At 47.2% G+C, this 23,520-nt stretch overlaps 1 protein-coding gene and 1 long non-coding RNA gene across 8 annotated transcripts in view; one reads left to right on the forward strand and one right to left on the reverse strand.

Moving 5' to 3' along the window:
• Window positions 1–15,997, forward strand: part of HIP1 (huntingtin interacting protein 1) — a 148,857-nt gene extending 132,860 nt beyond the window's left edge. For 6 of the 7 annotated variants that reach the window (XM_001504484.6, XM_070231707.1, XM_005598679.4 and 3 more), the window contains 13 exons: window positions 424–510; window positions 705–812; window positions 899–1,035; window positions 4,507–4,617; window positions 5,437–5,495; window positions 5,870–5,963; window positions 7,049–7,149; window positions 7,431–7,536; window positions 8,309–8,432; window positions 8,878–8,939; window positions 11,301–11,409; window positions 12,158–12,239; window positions 12,615–15,997. In XM_001504484.6, coding sequence (XP_001504534.3) covers window positions 424–510; window positions 705–812; window positions 899–1,035; window positions 4,507–4,617; window positions 5,437–5,495; window positions 5,870–5,963; window positions 7,049–7,149; window positions 7,431–7,536; window positions 8,309–8,432; window positions 8,878–8,939; window positions 11,301–11,409; window positions 12,158–12,210 — 1,151 coding nt within the window. In that variant the 3' untranslated portion in view covers window positions 12,211–12,239; window positions 12,615–15,997. Of the gene's footprint in view, window positions 1–423; window positions 511–704; window positions 813–898; window positions 1,036–4,506; window positions 4,618–5,436; window positions 5,496–5,869; window positions 5,964–7,048; window positions 7,150–7,430; window positions 7,537–8,308; window positions 8,433–8,877; window positions 8,940–11,300; window positions 11,410–12,157; window positions 12,543–12,614 lie in introns of those variants that run through there. The other variant, XM_070231711.1, reaches the window with a different exon arrangement.
• LOC111776204 (uncharacterized) lies at window positions 14,610–23,512 on the reverse strand. Its single transcript, XR_002812190.2, has 3 exons — window positions 23,404–23,512; window positions 17,418–17,756; window positions 14,610–16,899 (listed from the first exon to the last, which is right to left on the reverse strand). It is a non-coding gene; the product is annotated as an uncharacterized lncRNA (long non-coding RNA).
• Window positions 23,513–23,520: the final 8 nt, after the last annotated feature.

Here is a 23,520-nt window from a genome sequence, read left to right on the forward strand (position 1 = left end):
CCGTATTTTAACTCCTGTGCGGTAGTGTCTCCGTGGACCTGTGCACAGAGGCACAGCAGTGGGAATGACTGTGTTGTATGCCCAGAGCCAAGGGTCTGGGCTTGAGAGTAATGAGAGTCGAAGGGCCTGGAAAGACTTACCAGGGAAGCCTGGATTTGATACAGTGGGCAGTGATGAGAAATGAGAGGCAGAATCTAGGCTGGCCATGCAGTTGCCCTGGGTTTTGGCTGAGGGACCAGATAGGATCAGAAGCACAGCTTTTGAAGCTATGGTAGGAGAATCACATACCACTGTAGCCAACAGTCTTTCCTCCTCCCTCTGGAGGACTGGGGCCACTCACTAGCTAGGCTCATCATCAGGTGGCTTTAATGGGGTGAAGCGAGCTGTGACAACTCTGACTTTGCCCTGCCTTCCCTCTCACAGATCACCTTCTCTCCACGGTCAAGTCTGTTTCCAGCTGCATTGAGCAACTGGAAAAAAGCTGCAGCCAGTATCTGGCCTGCCCAGAAGGTAAGAGAGGTGAAGGACGGGGTCTGTCACTAGTGACGGCTGGGCAGGGTGCAGAAACGCTTGAATGTGGAAGTAGCGACGGTTCCTAGGCACCAAGAGGGGAGTGCATACAACTCGCAAAGCGGGATAGGAGGGGGTAGGAAAGTGACAGCCCTCAAGCAGGACTGAGAAACTTCCATTTAAACTCCTGGCAGACGTGAGTGGGCTTCTGCACTCAGTCACCCTCCTGGCCCACTTGACCAGTGACACCATTGTTCACGGTAGCACCACCTGCCTTAGAGCCCCACCGGAGCCTGCGGACTGTGAGTACCAGGGGTGGGGGCCCTTCCGGAAAGCAGGGGGAGCAGAGAGAGGGCCTTTAAAAGTCTCTGTCGCCTTGCCTCTCCAGCACTGACCGAGGCCTGTAAGCAGTATGGCAGGGAAACCCTCATCTATCTGGCTTCCGTGGGGGAAGACGGAGCCCTTGAGAATGCCGACAGCACAGCCTTGAGGGGCTGCCTCAGCGAGATCACCGCCATCGGCGAGGTATCGTAGTGCTCTTACTGGGGAAGGTTGCTACTGTTCTCGGCTGTGCGTGCTGGTGATTTGTGGGAATCAGTGATTTTCGAAGCCAGTTCTTTGTGCCCTTACAACTTGCTTCTAGAAAGTGAGAGTTAGAGCTGAAAAATCTGACCCCTTGAATGACTTTCCAGTTATTTAATTCATTGGCTGTTAATTGAGAAGCTCCTGTGTGGTCGTCGCTGTGCTAAGCAATGGCAAGAAGAAGCGGGTCAGTTTCCCTGTTTGCAAGGATTTTTGTCTGGTTGAGCAGGTAACATCTAAAATGGAGATGACTGTGTATTTACTCATTCAGTAAAGATGTAGTGAGTGTGTCCTAGATACTGGGAATTGTTCCGGGTGTAGTCATTTAGGGACAAATAAGATAGGGTCTCTGTGGGGAAGGAAAATAAGGAAATCAACCATTTCTGTACAGTGTGGTGAGAACTGTGGTGGAGATCTATTTTAAGAGTGTGGTACAAAGCAGTATTTAATTAATTCCTAAACTATGTGGTAATGAGAAGTTCAGGGAAAGAAGAGATGAGGGCCAGAGTTCACATCCTCCTCATCTCTCATTTGGACTCAGAACAGACTTCTGGTTAATTTTTCTGCCTCCAGTCTCTTTTTCCTCTGCTGTCTTCCAAAAACAGAGATCTGATTATAATTCCATGTGTTTGATAACAAATTATGTAACCTGACATACAAGGACCTTCACAATCTGGCCCTTAGACACCTTTCTGGGTCCCTCCTGCCACCACCCCCCTTCACCTTACAGTGTTGGTGGGTAGTGCTGTAATGAACATGCTTACCTCTCTGTTTCCCCCCGTGAGTCCTCAAAGGTAGAGCCCATAGCTCCTTCATATTGTATCCCTGGTCCCTGGCATAATATCTGGCAGGTGGTTAACACCCAGCAAATGTTTAATTAATTGAGTATGCACACGGAGAGAGCAAAACAGATTAAAAGGTCGCTCGGATGGGGAAGGAGAGTTCATACTGGGGAGAAAGTGGGCAATGAAGTGGAGGACCTTGAATGTCTGGGTGAAGGAAGGCTGTGGACAATGGGGAATTGCCAACCTTGCCTTCAATAGGATGACGTGATCGTGGTGATATTAAATTGCTGGTGGCGGCCTAGGCAGCGTTACACAGTCTGCCTTTTGTTGGTGATAGAGCATCTTCCCCAGTGTGATGCAGAATTGAGAACTCAGAATGCACGTGCAAAGTATGTAGGATGCCATGAGGAGACAAAAAATTAAATTAATGAAAGGAAAGCAAAGCGTGACAGAAAGATCCTGGGCAGGCTTCCTTTCTGGCAAGGCTGACCAGATGTTTAGAGACTGCCAGCACAGGACATAGGAAATACTGAATAAAATTTGAAAAGCAAAATTTTTAGTTGAATCTGAACTGGCTGACAACTAAGGAAATTCTCAGAATCAGAGACCAAAAGGATGCTAGAGCCAGTGTTTGTCTAACTCTGGTGGCCTGGAGCTTGGATTTTAATGGCCACACATGCAGAGGAGAACAAGAGACAAACTCTGTGCCCAAGTAGGATAAAAGACTGGAATGCAGAGCCTTCCTCCCCAAAAAGAAATTCTGAAGGGTCGTACCTTGGGTGAATGGGAAAAAGACTGCCCTACAGGGAAGATCTTGTCTCAGCCTTGGTTCTGAGAAGAGAAGGAAAGACAGCTGCCTAGAGAATTCCTAACCACAAGCCTCCTTCCTGTGGGTTCAGGGTCCAAGTCTCATACTACCCATATGGCCTGAAAAACCCCAAGCAGAAGATCAAGTTTAAAGTGGCCAGGTTGTTAGAGGTCCAGGTAACCTCGTAGAAACACATCCAAATTGTCTCTGAAGAAATATACTTTAAACCTAAACCTCAAAGAAGTTTCACAAAGTCCCAAGGAATCACAATAAATACATTTTACATGTTAAGGAAGTTTTTTAAAGGTATTAAAAGTGTGACAAAGGAATAAAATATTTTCAAAAGTAACCAGATATATTTGAAAAAGAACCACAGAGCTTCTAGAAATGAAAAATGTGATTATTGAAAGTATTAACTTAGTATATAGATTCAACAGCAGGTTAAAAACAAAGCTGAAGAAATAATTAGTGAACTGGATGATAGAACTGAAGGAATTTACACAGAATGTTCAGATTTTATAAGTGGGATAATAAAGGTCATATATAGAATATTTAATGAGAGTTCCAGAAGAAGATAATAGAAAGACTAAGTCCTTTTCCCCTCTAAGTAACATGTTGTTAGTTCTATGTATTATAGACTTTTTTCTGTAACTTGCATGTTGCATCCTGTGTGTGAGATTCATCCATGTGGACGCATTCATGTTTGCTGCTCTGTAGTATTCCGTTGTGTGAATATAGCTGAACTGATAGATCTGTTCTCTTGTTGATGGACATTTGGGTTATTTCCAGTTTGGGGCTATTATGAGTGTGTCACTGTGATTGTTCTTGTACATGTGTCCTGATGCACATATGTAAGAGTCTCTCTAGCGTGTATACCTAGGAATAGAATTACTAGCTTATAGGACGAGTCTCACATAGAATGCTGAGTGAAAAAGCGAGTCATAGATACATACAGTACGATTCCTTTTAAATAAAGACCAAAACATGCAAACTTAACATTATATTGTTTAAGGATGCATTCATATGGAATTTTTCAAAAAAGACACAGTAAGCATTCTCCTGAATTCTGAGTTCATCTTGAGGTGGGAAGTAGGGAGGAAGGGAGATGGAATCAGGGCAGGATGTAAAGGAGCTTTCAAAGGTGCTGGTGTTGTTTCTTAAGCTGTTCCTTAAGTGGGGCGGTGGGTAACATGGGTCATTGTTCTTATGCTTTAAACCATTCATATCTATTTTATACTTCTGTATATATAATACATAATATTTTTAAAAATCACAGCTTTACCATCAGACCTGAGTTCAAATCCCTGCTCCGCCATTCATTAGCAGTGTAACCGTGGTCCAGACATTTGACCTCTCTGAGCCTTGGCTCCCCATCTGTAGAACAGGATAGTAGCTGCATCATGATTGCTGTGGAAGCAAAGTTAGATAAGGGCAGACTGTCTAGTTGGAAGAATCATCCACATTTGAAGATGTTTTTAAAATACCTCCCAAGCAGCAAATATAATCGACGCTGTGCAACTGTGAGGTTAGGGTTCGAGCAGCTACAACTGAATGGCCTTGTGGAGTTAGGTGGGGATGGCTTTCTAGAAGGAGGGGGGTCTGAGTGAGAGTAGAGGGAGGTGGAGCGTGAGGTTCCAGAGTTCACATAGAGAGTTCCAGACAAGGCCTGTGAGGGACGCCCTTCCATGGCTTGCAGAAGTGTGTTACATGGTGGGGTGCTCCTCTCCTACCTTCTGCTGTCGTGTGAGGATTACAAGTCTGCCAGAGGAGAATAGAGAGGAAGTCAAAGGATCATTTCAGCCTTTGTGATGCTGTTCACAGGAGCTTCTGCCCAGAGGCCTGGACATCAAACAGGAGGAGCTAGGGGACCTGGTAGACAAGGAGATGGCCGCCACTTCAGCTGCCATTGAAACTGCTACAGCCAGAATAGAGGTAAGGAAGTGATCCTAAAAAGGTCTCCGAGTGATGCTCCTGCAGCTTCCCTTTGGCAGCATTGCCCATTGGATGTATCTTAGTTGTTCATTGAGGCTACAGAGGCCCCCTATGAAACAAATCAAAACCCAAACTTACTAGCATCTCTGAGGGGTGGAATGGGAGAAGGTCTCACCAAGGCAAGGTGAACAGTGTCCTTAAGGATCACATACTTTGATGTCAGATCATCCTGCCTTCAAGTTCCAGATTGACCACTTGCCAGTTGTAGGCCATCCAATGTGTGGCATTAACCTTGCTAAGATTCAGATTCCATTTCTAGATGATGGCAATAGCAATAGTACCCACCTCAGAGGGATGTAAGAGTTAAATGAGATAACGCACATCTCTCTCAGTGCCAGGCACTCAGTAAATCAATGGTAACGATTGTCTCAGGGAAAAGCTGAGAAGGCACCATTGCAAAAGTCACATTTGCTCCTTTGGTGGAAGACTCAGGCCACCCACCTTGGTGTGAGTACCTGCCTCTAGGACCTGGGAGCAGCTGTCCCTATTGGCATGATGCCACAGCTCTCAGAGTTCTGTGCACATCAGCCTAGGTGCTGGAACGTCAGGAGACTCCCTGACTGGAGCCAGCCTGCTGGGGAGCTTCCCACTGAGTAGCCTGGAGGTCTGGATTCATTTCCTGACTCTTGCAAAGACGTGGTTGGGCTCTTCTAGATGTGGCTTTCTCCTCCACCCCAGGATGTTGGACACACGTATAGCAGGACACCCATGGATTCTCAGTCCCCATCATGTGTGAGAAAGCTTGCTTCCTTTTAACAGGAGATGCTCAGCAAATCCCGAGCGGGAGACACAGGAGTCAAATTGGAGGTGAACGAAAGGTCAGTCTGAGCGGCATGGTGGCACCTACGTGATGGGGATCCATCTCTCCTGCGGTGGATTATCCTAATTAGAATAAAACATTAACAGCCACAGAGAAGGGCTGAGTCTGTGTAACTGTCAGTAACAGTATTAACAGTGATGATATTGCTGTTGCATTCACGGGGAAAGAAACCCCAAGGTTCCTCACCATCCTTATGAAGAAGAGGCACCAGCAGGTCTCCTTGCCCACCTGCCTTTCTTCAGGGCTTCACCCGCAGAGCATCCCCTGCCTTCTTCCCCGTCCAAGTTTGCCTGTGTTGAGGAATGAAAAACAGAACAGTCTTCTTCATTGTTGTTGGTCTGTTTCTGTGTCCCTGACCCATTTTTTTTGCAGGATTCTTGGTTCCTGTACCAGCCTAATGCAAGCCATTCAGGTCCTGATTGTGGCCTCGAAGGACCTCCAGAGAGAGATAGTGGAGAGTGGCCGGGTAAGCATGTGCAAGGGCCAGTGGACATCAGTTACAGATGTCCAGTTCACTGACAGGCTAGGCCTACTTGACGTGCTCGTCCACATTCAGTGAAATCTCGGTATGTTGCCGTCTCATCCTGTGTCCATCTGAGGGTGCAGCTGCCGCTCCTGTGGACGTCAGCAGGCACCATGGGAAGTCGCTGGGGCACTGCCAGGTCCCCAGAGAGCCGTCAGCCCAGGCCTCCAGCCTCAGGCTCTTTAACCCAGGTGGACATCATTGGAGAATCTGCTGGAAACCCCCTGTGCGTTACTCGTCTGGGCCTCAGAGGAGGAAGTGAAGACTTGTGAAAACTGGGCAAATCTGGAGAGCAAACCTGGTGTTGTGTCTCTTTCCAGTGGCAGTCGACAGATGGTCATCACAGACAGACTCTGCCTCAGTTTCTTGTTGACAACCTCGCTTGGCTTCTCACTCCTTCGCTGGCATTATCATTATCTTTCCTTTCTCACATCCCTGCGTGCAGGAGGAGACGGAGAGACGGAGGTCCAGGGACAGTTTATGAGCCTGAAAATAATCCTATAAAGAACAAAGCCATATCTGTTTTGGAGGTGCTTTTTTTCAGTCTGAGAGGTCATATTTTCTGTCCCCAAAATAGAAAAAACGACTGAGCAAGGAGTATCTGCAGATTCTCAGACTATCAGACACTTCCGAAGCATAATTCTTAGAATCCAAGTAGAAATGATTTTTTTTAATTATTCACTGTGTACTCTCCTCTTTTGGAAAATCACAGCAGCTAGACCACTCAGATCATAAGTTATTCATATATACAATGAATATATGTATTCTTACATATACACTATAGAAATATTGTGATATAACAAATGCTATAGGCTTTGGAGTCAGAAAAGCCTAGGATTTACTTCCATTTATTCCCTGCATGACTTTGGGAAAAGTATTTTTGCCTGTTTGAATCTTAGTTTTCTCATCTGTAAAATGGGAATAATAATGCTTGTCCCTCGGTTACAGCGAAGACTAGGTGGGATAATGTACATAAAAGCGCCTGGCCCTCAGTAAAAGGCAGCTGCTCTTATTTTTCACTTCCCTAGGGTACAGCATCCCCGAAGGAGTTTTACGCCAAGAATTCTCGATGGACAGAAGGACTCATCTCAGCGTCCAAAGCTGTGGGCTGGGGAGCCACTGTCATGGTGTAAGTGTCTGTCAGTCCCAAGACTCCTCAGCCCCACCGCATTCCATTGATCCACCCCAGAGAATAACTAAGGGAAAAAAAGCTGCCCCCTGGAAATGAACTGTCGATAAGGAGTCAATAGGATAACAGTTTAAAAGGGAGCCGGAGTCCCCTAGGGCAGCACAAGGACAGAGCAGGCAGGTCTCTGTCCCGCCAGGGTGATGGGGGTGAGCTAGGAGGGGGATCATAAAGGGTTGCAGCTGGCAGTGACATGATCCATCTGGTCCTTTCCTGACTATCAGGGATGCAGCCGATCTGGTGGTACAAGGCAGAGGGAAATTCGAGGAGCTAATGGTGTGTTCACATGAGATTGCTGCTAGCACAGCCCAGCTTGTGGCTGCATCCAAGGTAGGCCCGGGGCCAGACTCCCTAGGACGGCGTAAGCCCTGGCTAGGTTTGAGGTACTTGGACCAGGGACTGGCTCCAAGAACAGATGACTTGTCTAGGGTCCAGGCAGGTTGGGTCTCAAATTCAAATTTTGGCTCTCAAGGGTCCCACACTACCCTCCTCTAAATGCCTTCCATCTGTCAGCAAGGAGCCCCTCTACCCACGCGCCGCATGTGCTCCTCTTGGCTCTCCCCACTGTTGTTACACGTGACGTTTGAGGGTACCAGCTGTGCTGACCTCTGATTGGCAGTCTCAGCATTTAAGAAGCACTCCAATAGGAATTTGTCAGCGCAGTAAGCTGCTTACCTGGCTCGGCTCTGAGCTTGCAGAACCAATGTCTGCTTCTCCTCAAGAGTCTCCACATGTGAACCACGGCCCCAACCAGTCCCAAGGCAGAGCTTGTCACCAAAGTCCTTCTGTGAATTTTATAGTGCCCCGGGGAGTGGTCTTTTATCATCCTTATTTACTGTTGTCCCAAATTGGTTTTCCCAACTGGAATACTTCATCAAAATAACTGATAAAGCTAGAGTTTGAGGCCACCAAGCAAATAAGCAGGAATGACTTTTTATATTAGAGGGATGCCAGGAGTTGACCTCGTAGGCAGCGATCTTCGAGAAGCTGATTGGTGACCACAGTGGGTCACGTGTCTTTGTCAAGACCCAGCAGAACAACTGTGTGATTCAGTCCTTGCTGCTCTGTGTTGTGTGAACCTAAATCTGCTTGGTCCTGGCAGGTAAAAGCTGATAAGGACAGCCCCAACCTGGCCCAGCTGCAGCAGGCCTCCCGGGGGGTGAACCAGGCCACTGCCGCCGTGGTGGCCTCAACCGTTTCTGGCAAATCACAGATTGAGGAGACAGGTAGCCTTCCAGAAGCAGTGCTTTCCTTATCCATCCTGTCAAGCTGCTCTTCATGTTCCTTGCCATGATCAAAAACTCCCACAGTTCTCTTTCCAAAATCTCTCATTTTTCATCTTTTTGCATTCATGCTTATTTTCTCGTAAGGTGGGACACCACATAAGCATGTTTTTTTGTATTACTATAGTGACAGGCCACAGGTAGATTTTCCATTTAGCCATTTCTCTGAATTCGAAGAAATGACTCTACAGGCCTGATTGTCCCTGGGGGGTCTGGTCCTCATTACTCTGTCACTGTGTCTTCCTTCCTCTCCATCCCTCGGTTGCTTTCACACATGTCTTGGTAAATGGCAAACCAAGCATTTCAGTAGAGCGTTGCCCTCGGCTGCCTCTCAGGTGAGAGTCTGCGAGGGGTGTTATTTGACAAGACCTTATTTTCGTCCTTGCAGACAACATGGACTTCTCAAGCATGACGCTGACCCAGATCAAACGCCAGGAGATGGATTCCCAGGTAGGAACTCCATCTCTCAGTCTAGTCAGTCTCTATTGGCTGTGACATCGACCCCGAATATGACGCCCATGGTGAGAAGCCAGTGAGAGAGAGACTTGAGCACAGATGTATCTATTAGCCCAAGAGTGGATGTAAATGATGCCGGAGGAAACAGTGGCGGTAGAGAGAGATGATGAGTAAAGGTCAGAATCTTAAATCTTGCCCGCTAATCTTAGACTGGTGTCCCTCTAGATGTTATCAGGGATCTCCTAGCTGACCGTCAACTGGTATTTAATAGTCTTAGTATGGACAATTTTTTTTCTAAAATTTCCAATATGAATTATTTGTGCATGACCTTTAGTTTAAAAAAACTGATTCAGTGTTAACCTGCCAAATGGCATTTCTCTCAGTTGTTCAGTAAAGTTATGCCATGCAAAATAGAAATCAGTGGGATCCTGAAAAAAACCTAACATCCTTGTTCTAGAATTACTGGTCAGTCTTGGGGTAAAGTCGAGATTGAGACTGTTAAAGTCTATAGTGGGTCCCTCAGCATCTTAAGGAAAAGTCATATGGCTAAATTTCTGTCTACTCTCTCTGGCTTAGTGGGCTCCTCCAGTCCCTCTTGACTTTAATACCATCTGTATGCTGATAAATACCAAATGCTTCCCCCAAACTAGATCTTCTCCTTGAGCTCTGTACTTGTCCAGCTGCCTACTTGATGTCTCCAATTGAAGCCCAATAGGTCTCTCAAACTTAATGTGTCCAGAGCAAGTCTCCTGGTTTCCCGCTCACCCAATCTGCCCCTCCCCTGGCTTTCTCCATCTCAGTAAATGGCACCACGACCATCTAGCTGGGTGCCAAGCCCTGAACCTAGAGTCATCCTTGCTTCCTCTCTTTCCCTCACCCTCCACAGCCAGTCCCCCGGCAAGTTTGTTATCAACTCTAAATGTCCAAAACACGGCGTAGCCTGTCTACTTTTCACCATCCCCCTAACCTAGTCTAAGCCACCTTTGTCCTGAGCCACTGAGCTACTGCAAGAGAACTTAATTATAATGGTTGCGAGTATGTCTTTCAAAGTAATCCCGTGGCGGGCCTGGGCGGCGGTGGCAGGGAGGATAGGAAAGAAAATTGCGGAGACCAGTCCAGTCATGAGTTGATAGCAGGTGGAACTGGGTGAAAGGTAGCTGATGGCATTCACTGCACCAGTCTCCATCCTTCTATGTATGTTTTGCATTTTCCATCATAAAAAGTTGAAAAGCAAAAAACGGGAACCAACTAACCAGATCTAGTTGCTTCTACTCCTTCCTCTCTACAGTTGTTCGTTCTCTACATATTTTAAAAGCATAAATGACTATATGTCACTTCCCTGCTTAAAATCTTCCAGTGGCTCCCTTTGCCCTTAGAGTGACAGCCAACTCCGCACCCCAGCTGTGGGCCCGGGTGAAATGATCCCTGCCTGCTTCTCCCACCTCGTCTCACGACCCTCTCGCACTCTCACACGTCAACCACACAGGACTTCTTTCTGTTCTTCCGACACCTCAAGCTCGTTCCTGCCTAGAGTCTGCTTCCTCTGCCTGGAATGTTCTTCCCTAGTTCTCTGAACAGCTGATCTCTTACGGCCATTTGGATTTCAGCTCAAAGTTGCTTCCTGAGGGTAGCCCTTGCTGACCACCCTTAGTCTTTATCACATCGTCCTCTGTTATTTTCTTTACGTCTGATCTTTTCTTGTTCGTTAGTTTCTCTCTCCCCACAGGGTGAGCAGGGACCGTGTCTGTCTAGGCCCCGTTATGTCTCCAGCAGCTATAACAGAGCCTGGGGTACATGATGGGCGCTCAGCAAGTATTTCTTGAATTAATAACTAAAATTAATGAGGAGTAGGGACAGCCAAGAACCAACCTTTAGTGAGACTGGCTGTGCCTTTTCCTGTACAATAATAACCATAAGTTGCACCAGCCCCTCAGAGAAGCCAGCACCATCATACTTGGTTCCTGCCTGGACTTCCAGGGAACTGGGGTTGAAGGAGAAGGGTTACAAGTAAATTGGAATGCACCATGCAGATAAGCTGAAGATTAGAGTTGTTTTTAGATAGTGATGTATCAGAGGAACATCTGATAAGCCCTACTGCCGGTCAGACATTGGACGGTAAAACATCGTTCATGTCCTGTAGAGGGTCCCAGTGAGACAGCGTAGGAGCCACTGGGATAGATGATGACTGAGAGCATGGGGAAATCAGCAGAGCCAGGTCGAAACTGAGAACTGGGTAAGCTATGGAAACAGAGTGAACAACACAGAGGAAGAGAACGGAACGTGGAGGAAAGGGATTAGTCAAAAGAAGACAGTTCTGAGATTGCTACTCAAAAGAAAATTTCACTTTCCCTACAGGTGAGGGTGCTGGAGCTAGAAAATGAACTGCAGAAGGAGCGCCAAAAACTGGGAGAGCTTCGAAAAAAGCACTATGAGCTTGCCGGTGTTGCTGAGGGCTGGGAAGAAGGTAGGCCTCGGAGGATCGGCACTGGCCAGAGTGAGGGGAGGGCACTATGATGAGGGCCTTCCCTGAAAACATAACAGAATGAGGACCTGTGCTTCTCTACTCACACGGCATGTTATGTCTTCAGTTATAGGTTACCTTCAAGCCCCAAACTGGCATAAATTGTTGCGAATCGAAAGCTTTTGTTGTCACCTTTCAAGACCTTAACGTTGACCAGTGGACTGGTCCCTCACTCACCTCCGTCCCCTTCCAGGCCCACTTAGCCTGGTTTACTCCCCAGGAGCTTAGTTTCTGACCAGCAGAGTTGAATAGTGAATGGATGCTGGTCAGTGAAGATCTAGCAGACAGGGGCTAGTGAATTAGAAGGTTCTGACTGTCTAGAGCCAGCAGTGGGCAGCAATGGGTCAGGAGCTAGAAATGGAGTGGAGTGGAGTGGAGTGGAGTGGAGTGATATTCAGCCCACCAGCCCAGAGACTCTTCATCGGCCAGAGGGAGTCTATGAGTGCTGCTCTTCCAGATATCCAGCTTGGCCAACTTGATCACAACCAAGATGGCTGATTCTTGTTGAACTTGGTTGACTTTGGGAACCTACCACTGATGTATCCCAGTCACTCCTGGAGGCTGAACTCAGGGAATAGAGGGTTATGATTATAGTGTATTTTAGAGCCCAACATGGTGGCAGTTTTTGTTGGTTAAATGAATGCGTGCATGCATGAAGTGCTATGAAACATAAATTATTACTGTCTTTTAGGAACAGAAGCATCTCCACCTACAGTGCAAGAAGCAGTGACCGAAAAAGAGTAGAGCCACACCAACGCCCCACACATCAGAGTGTAAATCCTTATCACCCATCTCTGTGTTTGTTGTTCCCCAGCCACCAGCTAAACCTTGGGGGTCCCAGTGGCAGCCACACCACTCATTGTCCAGTGCTGAGGACCTGCATGGCCTTGCAAAGACTCCCTCCACAGTGACACCCTTTGTGTTGGAACCCGTGATCTGTGTTCTCTCACCACCTCCCTAGTGTCCGGGCTGGCCAAGGGCTAGAGAGGAGGGGCAGCAGGGCCACCCCACAGAGAGGACCTCCCTCCAAGTCCCGCCTGCTGTTTTATCCCCAAACAATCAGTGTCTTTGTCAGACTGGCTTGTTGTTCTTGTGGGGAGCCCGGAGAGGGAAGAGCTTATGCATTTTCTTTTCTATTTTCTTCTCAGTCTTTTCAGTTTCATCATTTGCACAAACTTGCGAGCGTCAGAGGGCTGGTGGATTCCAAACCAGGACACTACCCTGAATCTGTGCGCAGAGTCAGAAGAGCACGAGTGTCCTGGCTAAGAATGCCAAGGCAGTTCTCCCCACTTTTGGCAGTTCCATGGATTCCCACTGCTTCTAATGGTGGTTGGTTGGGTTTTTTGGTTTTCTTTTTTCAAGTGTCATTCATATAGCCAACTCTCCCAAAGGGAACCCGCCTGGAGCTCTGAGCTCTCAGGGGCCCCTGACCACAGCAGTTAACAGCGATGGTGCTGCTCAGGCTTCACCTTGGTGCTCCACATCAGCCTCCACGCTGAGTGTCCTGCTGAGCGAGTGCGGGTCAGCCAAGGCCACTCCCCAGGTCGGGCGGAGCTGCTGAGCCACAGCTTTCCTCCAAAGGCAGAAGCAGAGCGAGTGCCTTTCCTTCCTAAAGCTGGAGCTTAGCGGAAAGCCTCTGCCCACCTTCACAAATGAGAGAAAGGAGGGTGCACACGGCCCAGGTCTCCAGGAGACACCTTTCATGGGAGCTCCTTGTGACCAGGCTGAAAAACCTTATCACGTGCTCGAATGGAGCTGGTGAGAATAGCTACGTTTCTTCCCCATGGAATGAATTCTCCATGCCACCTCCTTTCAGACCCAGGCAGGGCCCTAGGAGGGAGTGTGGGCAGGGTTTCCAGTTCCTTTCTCCAAATGCCTGCCTTGGCATCCTCTTGAATCTGAAGACGACAGTTCCATGTTCTACCTAATTGACAGACCCAGAAGATCAGGCAAACTTGCTCCCAGCAGGAAAGAACCCTATGCTTGGTTTGGTACCTTTAATATTTATTACTAACCTCTGTTAAGCAGCAGCCTACAAAAAGACGCTTGGAATAATCAGGATTTCAGGGGTGACTATGGCAAGGCTTGTGTTGCTGCCCCAGGACATCAGTCTTCAAGAAGCGGAAACAAGGCTAAGATGCCATCTCGACCTGTTACGGCTTGGATCCCGAAGCGGGCACGTTCTTCAGAGCATCTGGGTCAGGGAAAACGAGAAAGGGGGACCAGCCTCATGTCCCGGGCCCTCGCTGCCCTGTGGACAGGATGAGGACAGAGGGCGCATTAACAGCCTCCTGGAGCTGGGCAGCCTGACAGCACTTCTCCACCTCCAAATGGACCCCAGCATTTAAGTGACCTTCCAATCTTGGACAAACAGAATCTTCCTTCCTTATCTGTAGCAACTCATAGGTAGTAGCCGATAAGCACTTACCAGGACCTGTCCCAGAGGAACATTGTGAAGTGTTGCTACATGACAGGTTGTGAGACTTCTGTTTGATCACTGTGAATCACCCCAACTCCTTCCTAAAGCCCCTCCACTCCCTCTCTGCATTTTCTCGGTAGGGCACTCAAACCACTGTCTCCCACTAGCTCGGATGACAAGACTCAGACCTGTGCTCTCCATACTGAGCTAAACAGGCGTCAGCAGTAGCAATTGAGTGCTCTGATGTTTATTGCTGCTTTGTGCTCAGCGTTTTTCCATCCAAGGCTCAGAAGGAGTGCTGTGTGGCATCCGTGGCCCAGTTGTGCCAATTAAGCCAATCAGTGTGTTCTCAGCATGGAGCAACATTTCCAGAGGTAGCTAGTCCTCCCTTCCAGAATCTCAGCCATTCACACAGTCGTGCTCCAAATTAACAGCGGGGAAAAAAATCTAGTATATTGGGCCACGTTAGGATTCTCTGAATAACACTCCCTCTAAAAAGAAGCCACAGTAATTTGTACAAGCTTCATGGGCTTAGCCTGAGTAATAAAACAGTTAAGAAAGCAGTTAAGCAGGAGCACAGGCTCGTTCAGTCTCATACAAGGAAATATCTGTCAGATATAATATTACTTTCATCATTGCTCACATTAGAAACTAGTCTGTTCTCTAGCCAGAATTAAATTGTCCTGCCTTGGCTTTTCTAAAAATGACTATATTATACTTGGTGTGAAATTCCTTGATTAGAACAGGAATCATACCCTAAGGCTAAAAATGAACCTAAGAGCCTTTTAAATTAGGCCCTGAGCATCGCTAGTGACTGAAGTCTCAGGGGTCAGCGTAAATGGGTCATAACGAGGCAGGACAACAACAAAGCAGTGGCTTAGGATAGACGAGAGGTTGAAATAAAGCTGCATCTGTTATTTCATTTTGTAATACAATGCTCTAATACTTCTAGAGTAAGGATATGTGTGTACATAATAAGGAAAAATAGAAGTAAAAAACCTACCTTTGTGGGGTTATTTTGTATCTGAGCAAGGAGTTTAAATTTGACTGTAATTTAGATTGTTTCCTGATTCGGCTGCCCACAGCAGGATCCCGTATGAATATGAGTCCCTAACCCAGTAGCTGGAAGAACCAACATTGTCCAGAGCATCCTTTCCTGGAATTGTTTGAGCTGCCAAGTCAGACACCAGGGTTTATACCAGGTACCACGGGGGTCACAGATGCATGTCAGTCGGTCAGGTTGGTTTGCTCCAGCCTCTCACTGATGGGGAGCTGTTCTGAGCTTGCTCCTGGGAAGTGCTCACTTCTTGGCCAGCATCTTGGTCTGGAGGGGTCTACTGGCTCCACTTACCCTGGTCTTTGATAACTGGTAAATTTCTTGCTACCTTCTACCACCTTTCCAAGTCTCTGGAAATCCTCCTGCCAATGAAAGCCTTCAGTCCCGGCATTGGCCTTCCAACCGGATTAGCTTTGCCCTCTCTCCACCATCCTCGGTCCTCCAGAGACTGCACCACCTATAGCATAGAAAGCCACCACCCCGGCCTGCCAGCCATCAACACAGCAAGCCGGGCCAGCTGTCTGCTGCTCACGTCCTTCGTCTCCCGGGTCCAGACCAAATACAGGACCAGAACCCACAGTGGTGGCATAGCCTCTCACCCCAGGAGGCAGAGCAACATGAAACAGATGCCGTTGGGTCCAATTCTAAGAGTAGATCATTTCCAGACATGTCTTTCAGGTGACCCTCAACTACCTCAGGTTTGAAGGCCCTAAATTAAGCTGATTACTACTCATAGGGACAAACCGAGGGGGTTCGGATAAATCTTGGTGATAATGCAATTGTCTCAAACTTATAACAAACTCTTTCACATTAGGTTTGCAGGGATGGGGTTGGGTTTGTTTTTCTTCCGTTTTTAACCTTTTCCCCAATTTTCCATTAGAATAGTTCCTAAAAATGAATTTCATTTTTCACTGAGTGCCTACCTTCCCAGGGCAGGTAGCCACTGGCTTTTGTTTCCTTCCAACAATGCTTTTATTATGATATTAAGACATTTCTTTGTATAATACATTGCATCTGTGTTTTCAATTTTTCCAATAAATATTTCAACATGGCAATGGAGAGGAGTGGTGAAAACTGACCAATCGAAGTGGTTTTGAAGTCTGGGGTTCCAGTGAAAAAGCCTATTTTGTATCCTGGGGTTCATTGAATCCACTTAAGCTCTGCACCTTCGGGTGCAGAATGTATCTTAAAAACTGGACATTTTCTGAAGCGTGCAACTGCTATCACATTTTCTTTGCTGCTTTAGTTTGTACTCCTTAAACGTCTTCCATCCTCTCTACAATCTCCTGTCCTTGGGAATTGTAAAACAGAAAGTGCCAAAGTGGTCGATACTGTCATTTATCTAGAAGCAGGGTTCTGCATAAAATCTGGGGTCTCAGGTTATGGATACTCCTCCATCCTTGAGATACAAAAATAATCCGCCACCTTAAAATTGGATGGGACAAATTCTGCTCAGGAACAGAAGCTGCCAATCATAAGAGGATTCAGAGCAAGCCAGTCAGCTACCAGGGGATTTGCAGAGGGAGCTGACAGAATGGGGCCGGTTGCAAGGCGACCTTTCCCCAGCAGGACTGTCTGCAATCTAATGCTGCCAATGCGTTAAACCAAGGGGACCCACAAGGGAGGGAGAGAGGGGGAAGGCCTGGGCTTGGTAAGCAGGAGAATTGCCCAAATGACTCATCAAGTAAGGAGAGAATGAGGCAAGTAATCAGAAGCTAGTGTATAACTAAGGAGGTCAGAACCAGGAAAAGAAGAAGGAAAATTGTGTTGAGACTGCCCAGTGGGACGATGATGTGCATCCCTACAGGAGACGGGGCACACTTGCCTGCGGCCGGGTTTTTCGGCTCCCTGTAGCAGAATGCAGAGGGATGCTGCGCCATCAGAAACGCCACTGAGAGAATGGACAGTTCTTGGTCACAGCCGTCTTGCAGGTCCCTCCTGGAGCTCAAGTGTGAAGCTGAGGGGTACAGAAATCAGGCAGGGACCACCTTGAGCAAACGGGCCCTTGCACCTCAGCAGCCCCATGCTTTGAAGTACCTTCTAGGGTGTGGGTCTGGTGTGGGCCAGTGGTGCCTCCCGGGCAGAACCTTTCTCCCAGGTGCACTCCAGCCCTCGCCACTCCCTCACACGCTCCTGGCCTTGACCAGAGGCCCCAGGGGTTCTGGTATTTTCGCCTGAGGGGTCATCCCAGGGTCCTGTGGCCAAGCCCCAGTTCTAGGTAACAGCCCGGACAGCTGGTCACTCTGGCCGGCAGAGTATTTCTTCTGAGGGGTCGTAAGATCAGGCCACCAGAAAGATGGTAACATGTCATAAAGAAGAAGGGAGGGGGAGTTACGGTTTATACATACAGGCCGAATTTGTCTCCCTGGGGCGGCCCTGGCAAAGTGAAAAGGGACAAAGGGGTGGAATGGGCAAGTGGGAAGATGCCTGGATGAAAGCGAAGGCGAGGGCATACAGCTGAAGCATACTACATACCGTTGTGATTTACAGCCCGTGAGCCTTAATCTTGCTCACCAAGGTGGTCCTTGTCCTCAGTCTCTTACCGCATTACCCAGCAAACGGTAGCCCTTTGAACATTTGGGAGTGAGTGAATGAATTCTCTTTTTACGCTGCTTTCTTAGTTATCCACACATTAAATGCAACCATTCATTGTGCAGGCGCTGAAATTTTCAAAGATGAATCCTTGCTGTTCCTTGTCCTCAAAAGTTGATTTCACGCATCCATTACTTGTTATCAAGTGTCTACTCTCCCAGGGACTGGGGACACAGTCAAGAGTAAATAGAGATGTGATCCCACCCTTCTGGAGCTTACAGGCTATCGAGGGAAACAAACAGGACAATCAGTAATCACAAAAACAAGTGTATAACTGCAAGTGGAGTAAGTGCAATAAAGGGGTGCTGGAGTGCTCTGAGCATACAAGGAGGGGCTATGGAAAGCTTCCTTGATAAAGTGGCAGCTGGACTAAGATACAAAGCATGAGGAGGTCTGAATGAGGCAGCAAGGCAGGGAAAGCTCACTCCCAGTAGAAAGAGCTGCATGTGCAAAGGCCCGGTGATGGGACACTAAAGAAACTGAAAGACCAGTGTAGCTGGAGGCCAGGCAGAGAGTGGTACAAGATGAGTCTGGATCGAGGCAGGAGCAGATCATGCAGATGACGGAAAGCAGTTGATCAGCTTTAGGCAAAGGGGGATCAAGATCACATTTGCATTTTGAAAAGACTATTCCAGTTGCAATGTGGAGAACAGATTAGAGTGGAGCAGGTGTCGATGGGAAAATCCAGTAAGGAAACTTGTAGTCTTCGAAAGGATGATGGAAGATGAGACAAGGGTAGTGGCAGTAGAGATGGGGAGAAATGACAGGCCAGAGAGATGTGTAAAAGGGTTTAGATAGAGGGTTCAGGAGAGGGAGCTCCCAGGTTTCTGGCTTGTGGAACTGATGAGAACTGATAGTCTCTCGACTATCCACTCGAGAGGGAGCACTAGAAGAGGCCAGGCATAGATAGAATATTCTCACTTGAGTTGCCGCTGAGCATCCAGGTGAAGATGTTAACTGAGCCTCTGGAGCTCAGAGAAGTCTGAGGTGATGGGAATTTGGTGGTAACTGAAATCATAGCTGAGATGGCCAAAGAAAGAGTGTGAGAAAAGGATCCCGAATGGAGCCTTGAGGCATTTCAGCATTTAAAATAGCCAAGTACAGGAAGCTGAACTTGCCAAGGACCTTAGAAAGAGCAGCTCGAGAAGTAGGAAGAAAATCAGGTGAAGGATGGCATTTGAAAACCAAAAGAAGCCAGTGTTTCAAGGAGTGAAATGCAAGACAGTGCCAAGCGCTGCCATTCTGAATGTACGTTATGAGCAAATGCTGTAGGGGCTGTTGAGATTGTTCCCACATGGAAAGATCGGGAAAGGCTGCATTTGTAACTGATCCCTAAGGGACAGACCTGATTTCAACAGGTAGAAATTAGGGAAGAGGACAGACCAGGTGAGGGAAAATTCTACAAAAGATATATAAATAGGAGGCAGCAAGGTTAGGAAAAGGTCTGTACTCTGGTTCCGTTAAAGCATAGAACATGTGAGCAGAGAAATGGCAGATAAAGCTGAAAAGGTAAGTTATGGCCAAGCGAAAGGAATTTTGACTCAGGCTAAGTTTTCATTTGGTTCCAGAGAGAGTGGCGAGCCATTGATGGGTCTTAGGGAGGAGGACAGGCCCCCTCTCATCCTCGTGTCCTGTGTCCACTAGTCATACTGGCCAACTGAAAATACTTTCTGCAGTCTGGCACATTTCTGTCACCCCACGAGATCTCCCACACACCCCTTTTGCTTTGCCTGTCACCTCTCACAATTCAGCAAGTCTGCTTCAGGCAGTCTCATGGGGCCCACGGGCTCTGGAACCCTTCTCCCTCCTTCTGTGTGCACTGTTTTCCCTCTGAGCCTAACTGTAACGGTTAACACAGCAGCACTGCTTCTAGAGAGAGTGTAAGTCTCTAAGGTAAACACCAAAGTCCTTGGCAGCAGCCCAGACTGTCCTGCAAAATCTCTTCTGAAATCTCCACGTCTCCTCTAATTAAATACATTTTTTCCTATGGAACCAATATTCAAAATAAATTTTGAAAACAGTTTCTTTAATTCCTATATTGTTTAAAATGACTAATACTGCAACAGCTGTGTCCTCTCAAATCATGTCAACTCAGCAAACATTGCTGAGTTCTTATTGTACACAGGAGACTGTAGGAGAGAGAAAAATAGGCAAGAGATGCTCCCTTCTTTAAGGAGCTTCCAAACATGGAAGAAAGACAGACACATACATTAGAAACTGAAGTATAGGTAATGGCATCAAGGAAAGTGTTTTTAAAGAGAAAGAGAAGGGGCCGGCCCCGTGGCCAAGTGGTTAAGTTCGCGAGCTCTGCTTCCCACAGCCCAGGGTTTCGCTGGTTCGGATCCTGAGCGCGGACATGGCACCACTCATCAGGCCACATTGAGGCAGCGTCCCACATGCCACAACTAGAAGGACCTACAACTAAAAATACACAACTATGTGTTGGGGGGATTTGGGGGGAAAAAAAGAAAAAAAAGAGATTGGCCACACTTGTTAGCTCAATCTTAAAAAAATAATGAAGAGAAAGAAGACTTATGCATGCTCACAGTGTCAATGCATATAACCAATAACCAAGCTATAGGTAAGAAAGATAGAGTGACACTGAGCAGAGGACTAGCCTGGAAGCGCTCTCTTCCTCGGGGAAGAAAGCACTCCGGGGAAGCGTGGTTTACAGCGTGATTACATACACTTTCAGAACAAAAACCATACAATCAAGCATGACAGGAATACAATTTTTTTCCCCGAAGTCACAAGGGATGTCGTGCTGCAGTTAGCACATATGCAGAGGTCAAGTTGACCTTGGTCCTCTGGGAAGAAAAGCTTATCCTCGAAGAAGTACTGGTACTGATGTCAGAGAAAGAGAAACATTGGCCCCTGTCTTTGAAGAGCCCATCTTTGCTTTGGGAAAATGTTTGAGGCAGAGGCGCAGTGCATGTTTCATGGGCCGTAAGTCAGGCTTCTCCGGGAAAAACAAGTTTCAGGCCGAAAGAGATTTAAACCAGAATGGTTTCCCCTTATACCCCAGTATGCCCCATATACCTCAGTATGCGAAAACGTCTTTTTATTCTTATTGTCTTCATCAAAGGCTAACAAGAAGTCAGAGGAGGTCGAGATTGAAGTATGAGAGAAATGAGGAATGCTGAAGCAACTTCCTTGAGATGCAAATTTATTCCTTCCTCCCACAAATTCTTATTCAATGTCTACGTATTTAAGGCACTAGGGATACAGTGCCAAGAACACGTCCCCCCCCCTCCTGAAGCTTGCAGGCTGGCGGGGCAGCTGGCACTGAACCTGTGGGAGGCATGACCCAAAGGGTGCATGAAAAGGAGGACACGGCAAAGGGACCAATCCATTCAAGGAGCCAGGGGACGCTTCCATGAGGTAAATGACATTTAGGCTGAAACCTGAAGAGTAAGTAAAAGTTGGCAGGGGAGGAGTGAGGGGAAGAATACTCCGGGCAAAGCTAACAGCAGTGAAAGAGAATTTGGCACATTGAAGAATGACAGAAGCTCGTGCTAGCTCTGAGTGACCAAATTAAGAGCCAAATTGTAGAGGTCTTGAATGCCATTTGAAGGGTTGGAGCTTTATGCTCAGGATTTTAAGGGGTGTGATATGGCACCAGCTATCGCCACTCAGCTAAATAGCCTCAGTACCCTCCTAAATCTGCTCCCTACTGGAGCTCTGCCCCTGCAGGCCATCCTCATTCTAATCATTATTCTCAAAGTTACATCTGATCGAGTCACCCTCCCTTCCTTAAAACCTTTCCATGGCTTCCCATTGCTCTTTGAATTGTGGTGAAATTCACATAACAGAAAATTAACCATTTAGTACCTTCACACTGTCATGCAACCACCACCTCAATCTAGTTCCAAAACATTTTCACCACCCAAAAAGAAAACCTCGTAGTCACTGAGCAGTCACTTCCTCTTCGCTCCTCTTCACAGCCCCTGGGAACCGCCAATCTGTCTTCTGTCTCCAGGCAACAGTGTAAAACAGATGGTGTATAAACCAGTGAGGAAATTATGGACTATCTCAACACTCAAAATGTTACACTTTTATGGATACATATATATCTAGGTGTCTACAAAAACAGAAAATTTATGATGATAGTTGCTTCTAGAGAAAAGCAGGATGAGGGGTGGCGCTGGGGTGGAGCACAAAGGAAATTTCATTTTTACCTGAGCTGTTTTCTTTTGACAGAGTTCAGGACATACTACCCCCAAATATGGCACTTTGGTATACTGACTATTTTAAGCTGAAGGAATTTGAGAAATGGCCTGTGCAGGAAGGACTTGCTGACCTTTCCCTGAAGCAGGTCATGTGAGAAGTGGCCTCCTTATATGCAGAGGAAAGAAACACCCTTATTTCTAAGATGGAGGGATGCTGAGGGGAAGCTGAACTGGCCTCAAGATTTTCCCCAGTTTACTACACTCAGCTCACACCCTTTTTCGTCCTATCACATTTTTCCACGACGCTCCACTCTTCATCAAACCTAGCATAAAAACACTTGGATTTAACCGCTTCTTTGGGTCTTCATTTCCTTATGAAGACTCCTGGGTCACAGAAAATCTACATTAAATAAATTTGTATGCTTTTCTCTTGTTAATCTGTTATTTTGTTCCAGGGGCCCCAGCTGAGAACTTAGAAGAGTAGAGAAAAAAGATAATTTTCCTCCTCTAGACATTTTTTCATTTAAAAATATTTGGGGAAAAAAAGGTTTGAAAGAGATATGACAATATTTGTTTATTTTGGGTGGTGAATTATATCTGTGTTATTTTCATACTTTTGTCTATTTCACATTTTTCTTTAAAAGATGTACACAAGAAATACAGATGCAAAGTAGATGTAGGTGAGATCGTTCACTGAAAGTAGAGTGGGATTGAGTGGAAAGTTTGTGGCAGCCTATAGGAGGTTTGGGACAAATGTTGTCAATGTGACAGCAAGGTCACAAGAACAGATAAAAGAACTTCCTGGCTGCCATATGAGCGCAACGTTGTTAGAAAGCATGCATTTGTGGAGGAGCGACAGCACCGTTCCTTGCTTTTCACCAACAATACTTGGAATCTCTGCAGCCTGGTTTACAACCTCTGCAACCAGCTTGGACATACAATCTGGTTTAGCAAGGGATGGAGATTGACAGAGAGGGCAAAGTAAAAAATCACCGAGGTGAGAACTGAAATGATTGGTCAGAATATCCAAGCTATGTGAGGACAAAGGAGAAGCCCAGAGAGCTGCTAGTTAGAGCAAAACGGACCTAGAGCTGGAATGAGGATGAAAAGCGTATTTGACTTACCACTGGAGGAATGTGAACTATCTGCAATAAAATGAAGGAGCAAGAGAGGTGACAGAATCACAGTTTGTGGTAGGAGGGAGGAATTTCAGAGTTGGAAACCCACCAAAAGGGCTTTTCTTTAAAGCTCAGACTAGTAGAACGTGAGTTAGCTGTTCAGTTGGGGCCAGACCTTGTGACAGAATGACTGTGACGGGGGGGGGCGGGGGGGGGTACCCTTAGCATATGTGGAAAAAAGTGCCTGTTGGGTTTGGCTTCATTCTAAATGTGCCATTTTCCAGGCAGTCTTTACAACTGGAGTAACTTACAAAGACAGAATAGAACGCGAACAACCAACCGTGGGAAATCTCCAGCTGTGTGCGGGGGCTCTGTACCTGGGGCCCCAGAAAAACCCTGCACCTGCAAGGGGCAGTGCTGAGGGGGAATTTGGGCTCTCAAAGAGCCACAGCCTTGGAGAAACTCACTACCCTAGGGGGCGTGGGTGACTGGGACTGAATACATTCCCCGCTCCGGTAGAAAGGAGTCATGGAATCGGATTTCCAGGGTCTGCAAGGTGATGACCGACGGCGGGAGCCTCACCGCGCGCTCCTCCTCCGGAAACCCAAGACTCTGGGGGTCCTTGACTGCCGGGAGCGGCCTAGCCCCGTTGCCCGGCAACCGGCTCCCTCGCGCCCCTCTCGCAGCAGTCGCCCGCAG

The sequence above is a fragment of the Equus caballus genome, chromosome 13 (genome assembly GCF_041296265.1).
Source record: "Equus caballus isolate H_3958 breed thoroughbred chromosome 13, TB-T2T, whole genome shotgun sequence".
Taxonomy (NCBI): Eukaryota; Metazoa; Chordata; class Mammalia; order Perissodactyla; family Equidae; genus Equus; species Equus caballus.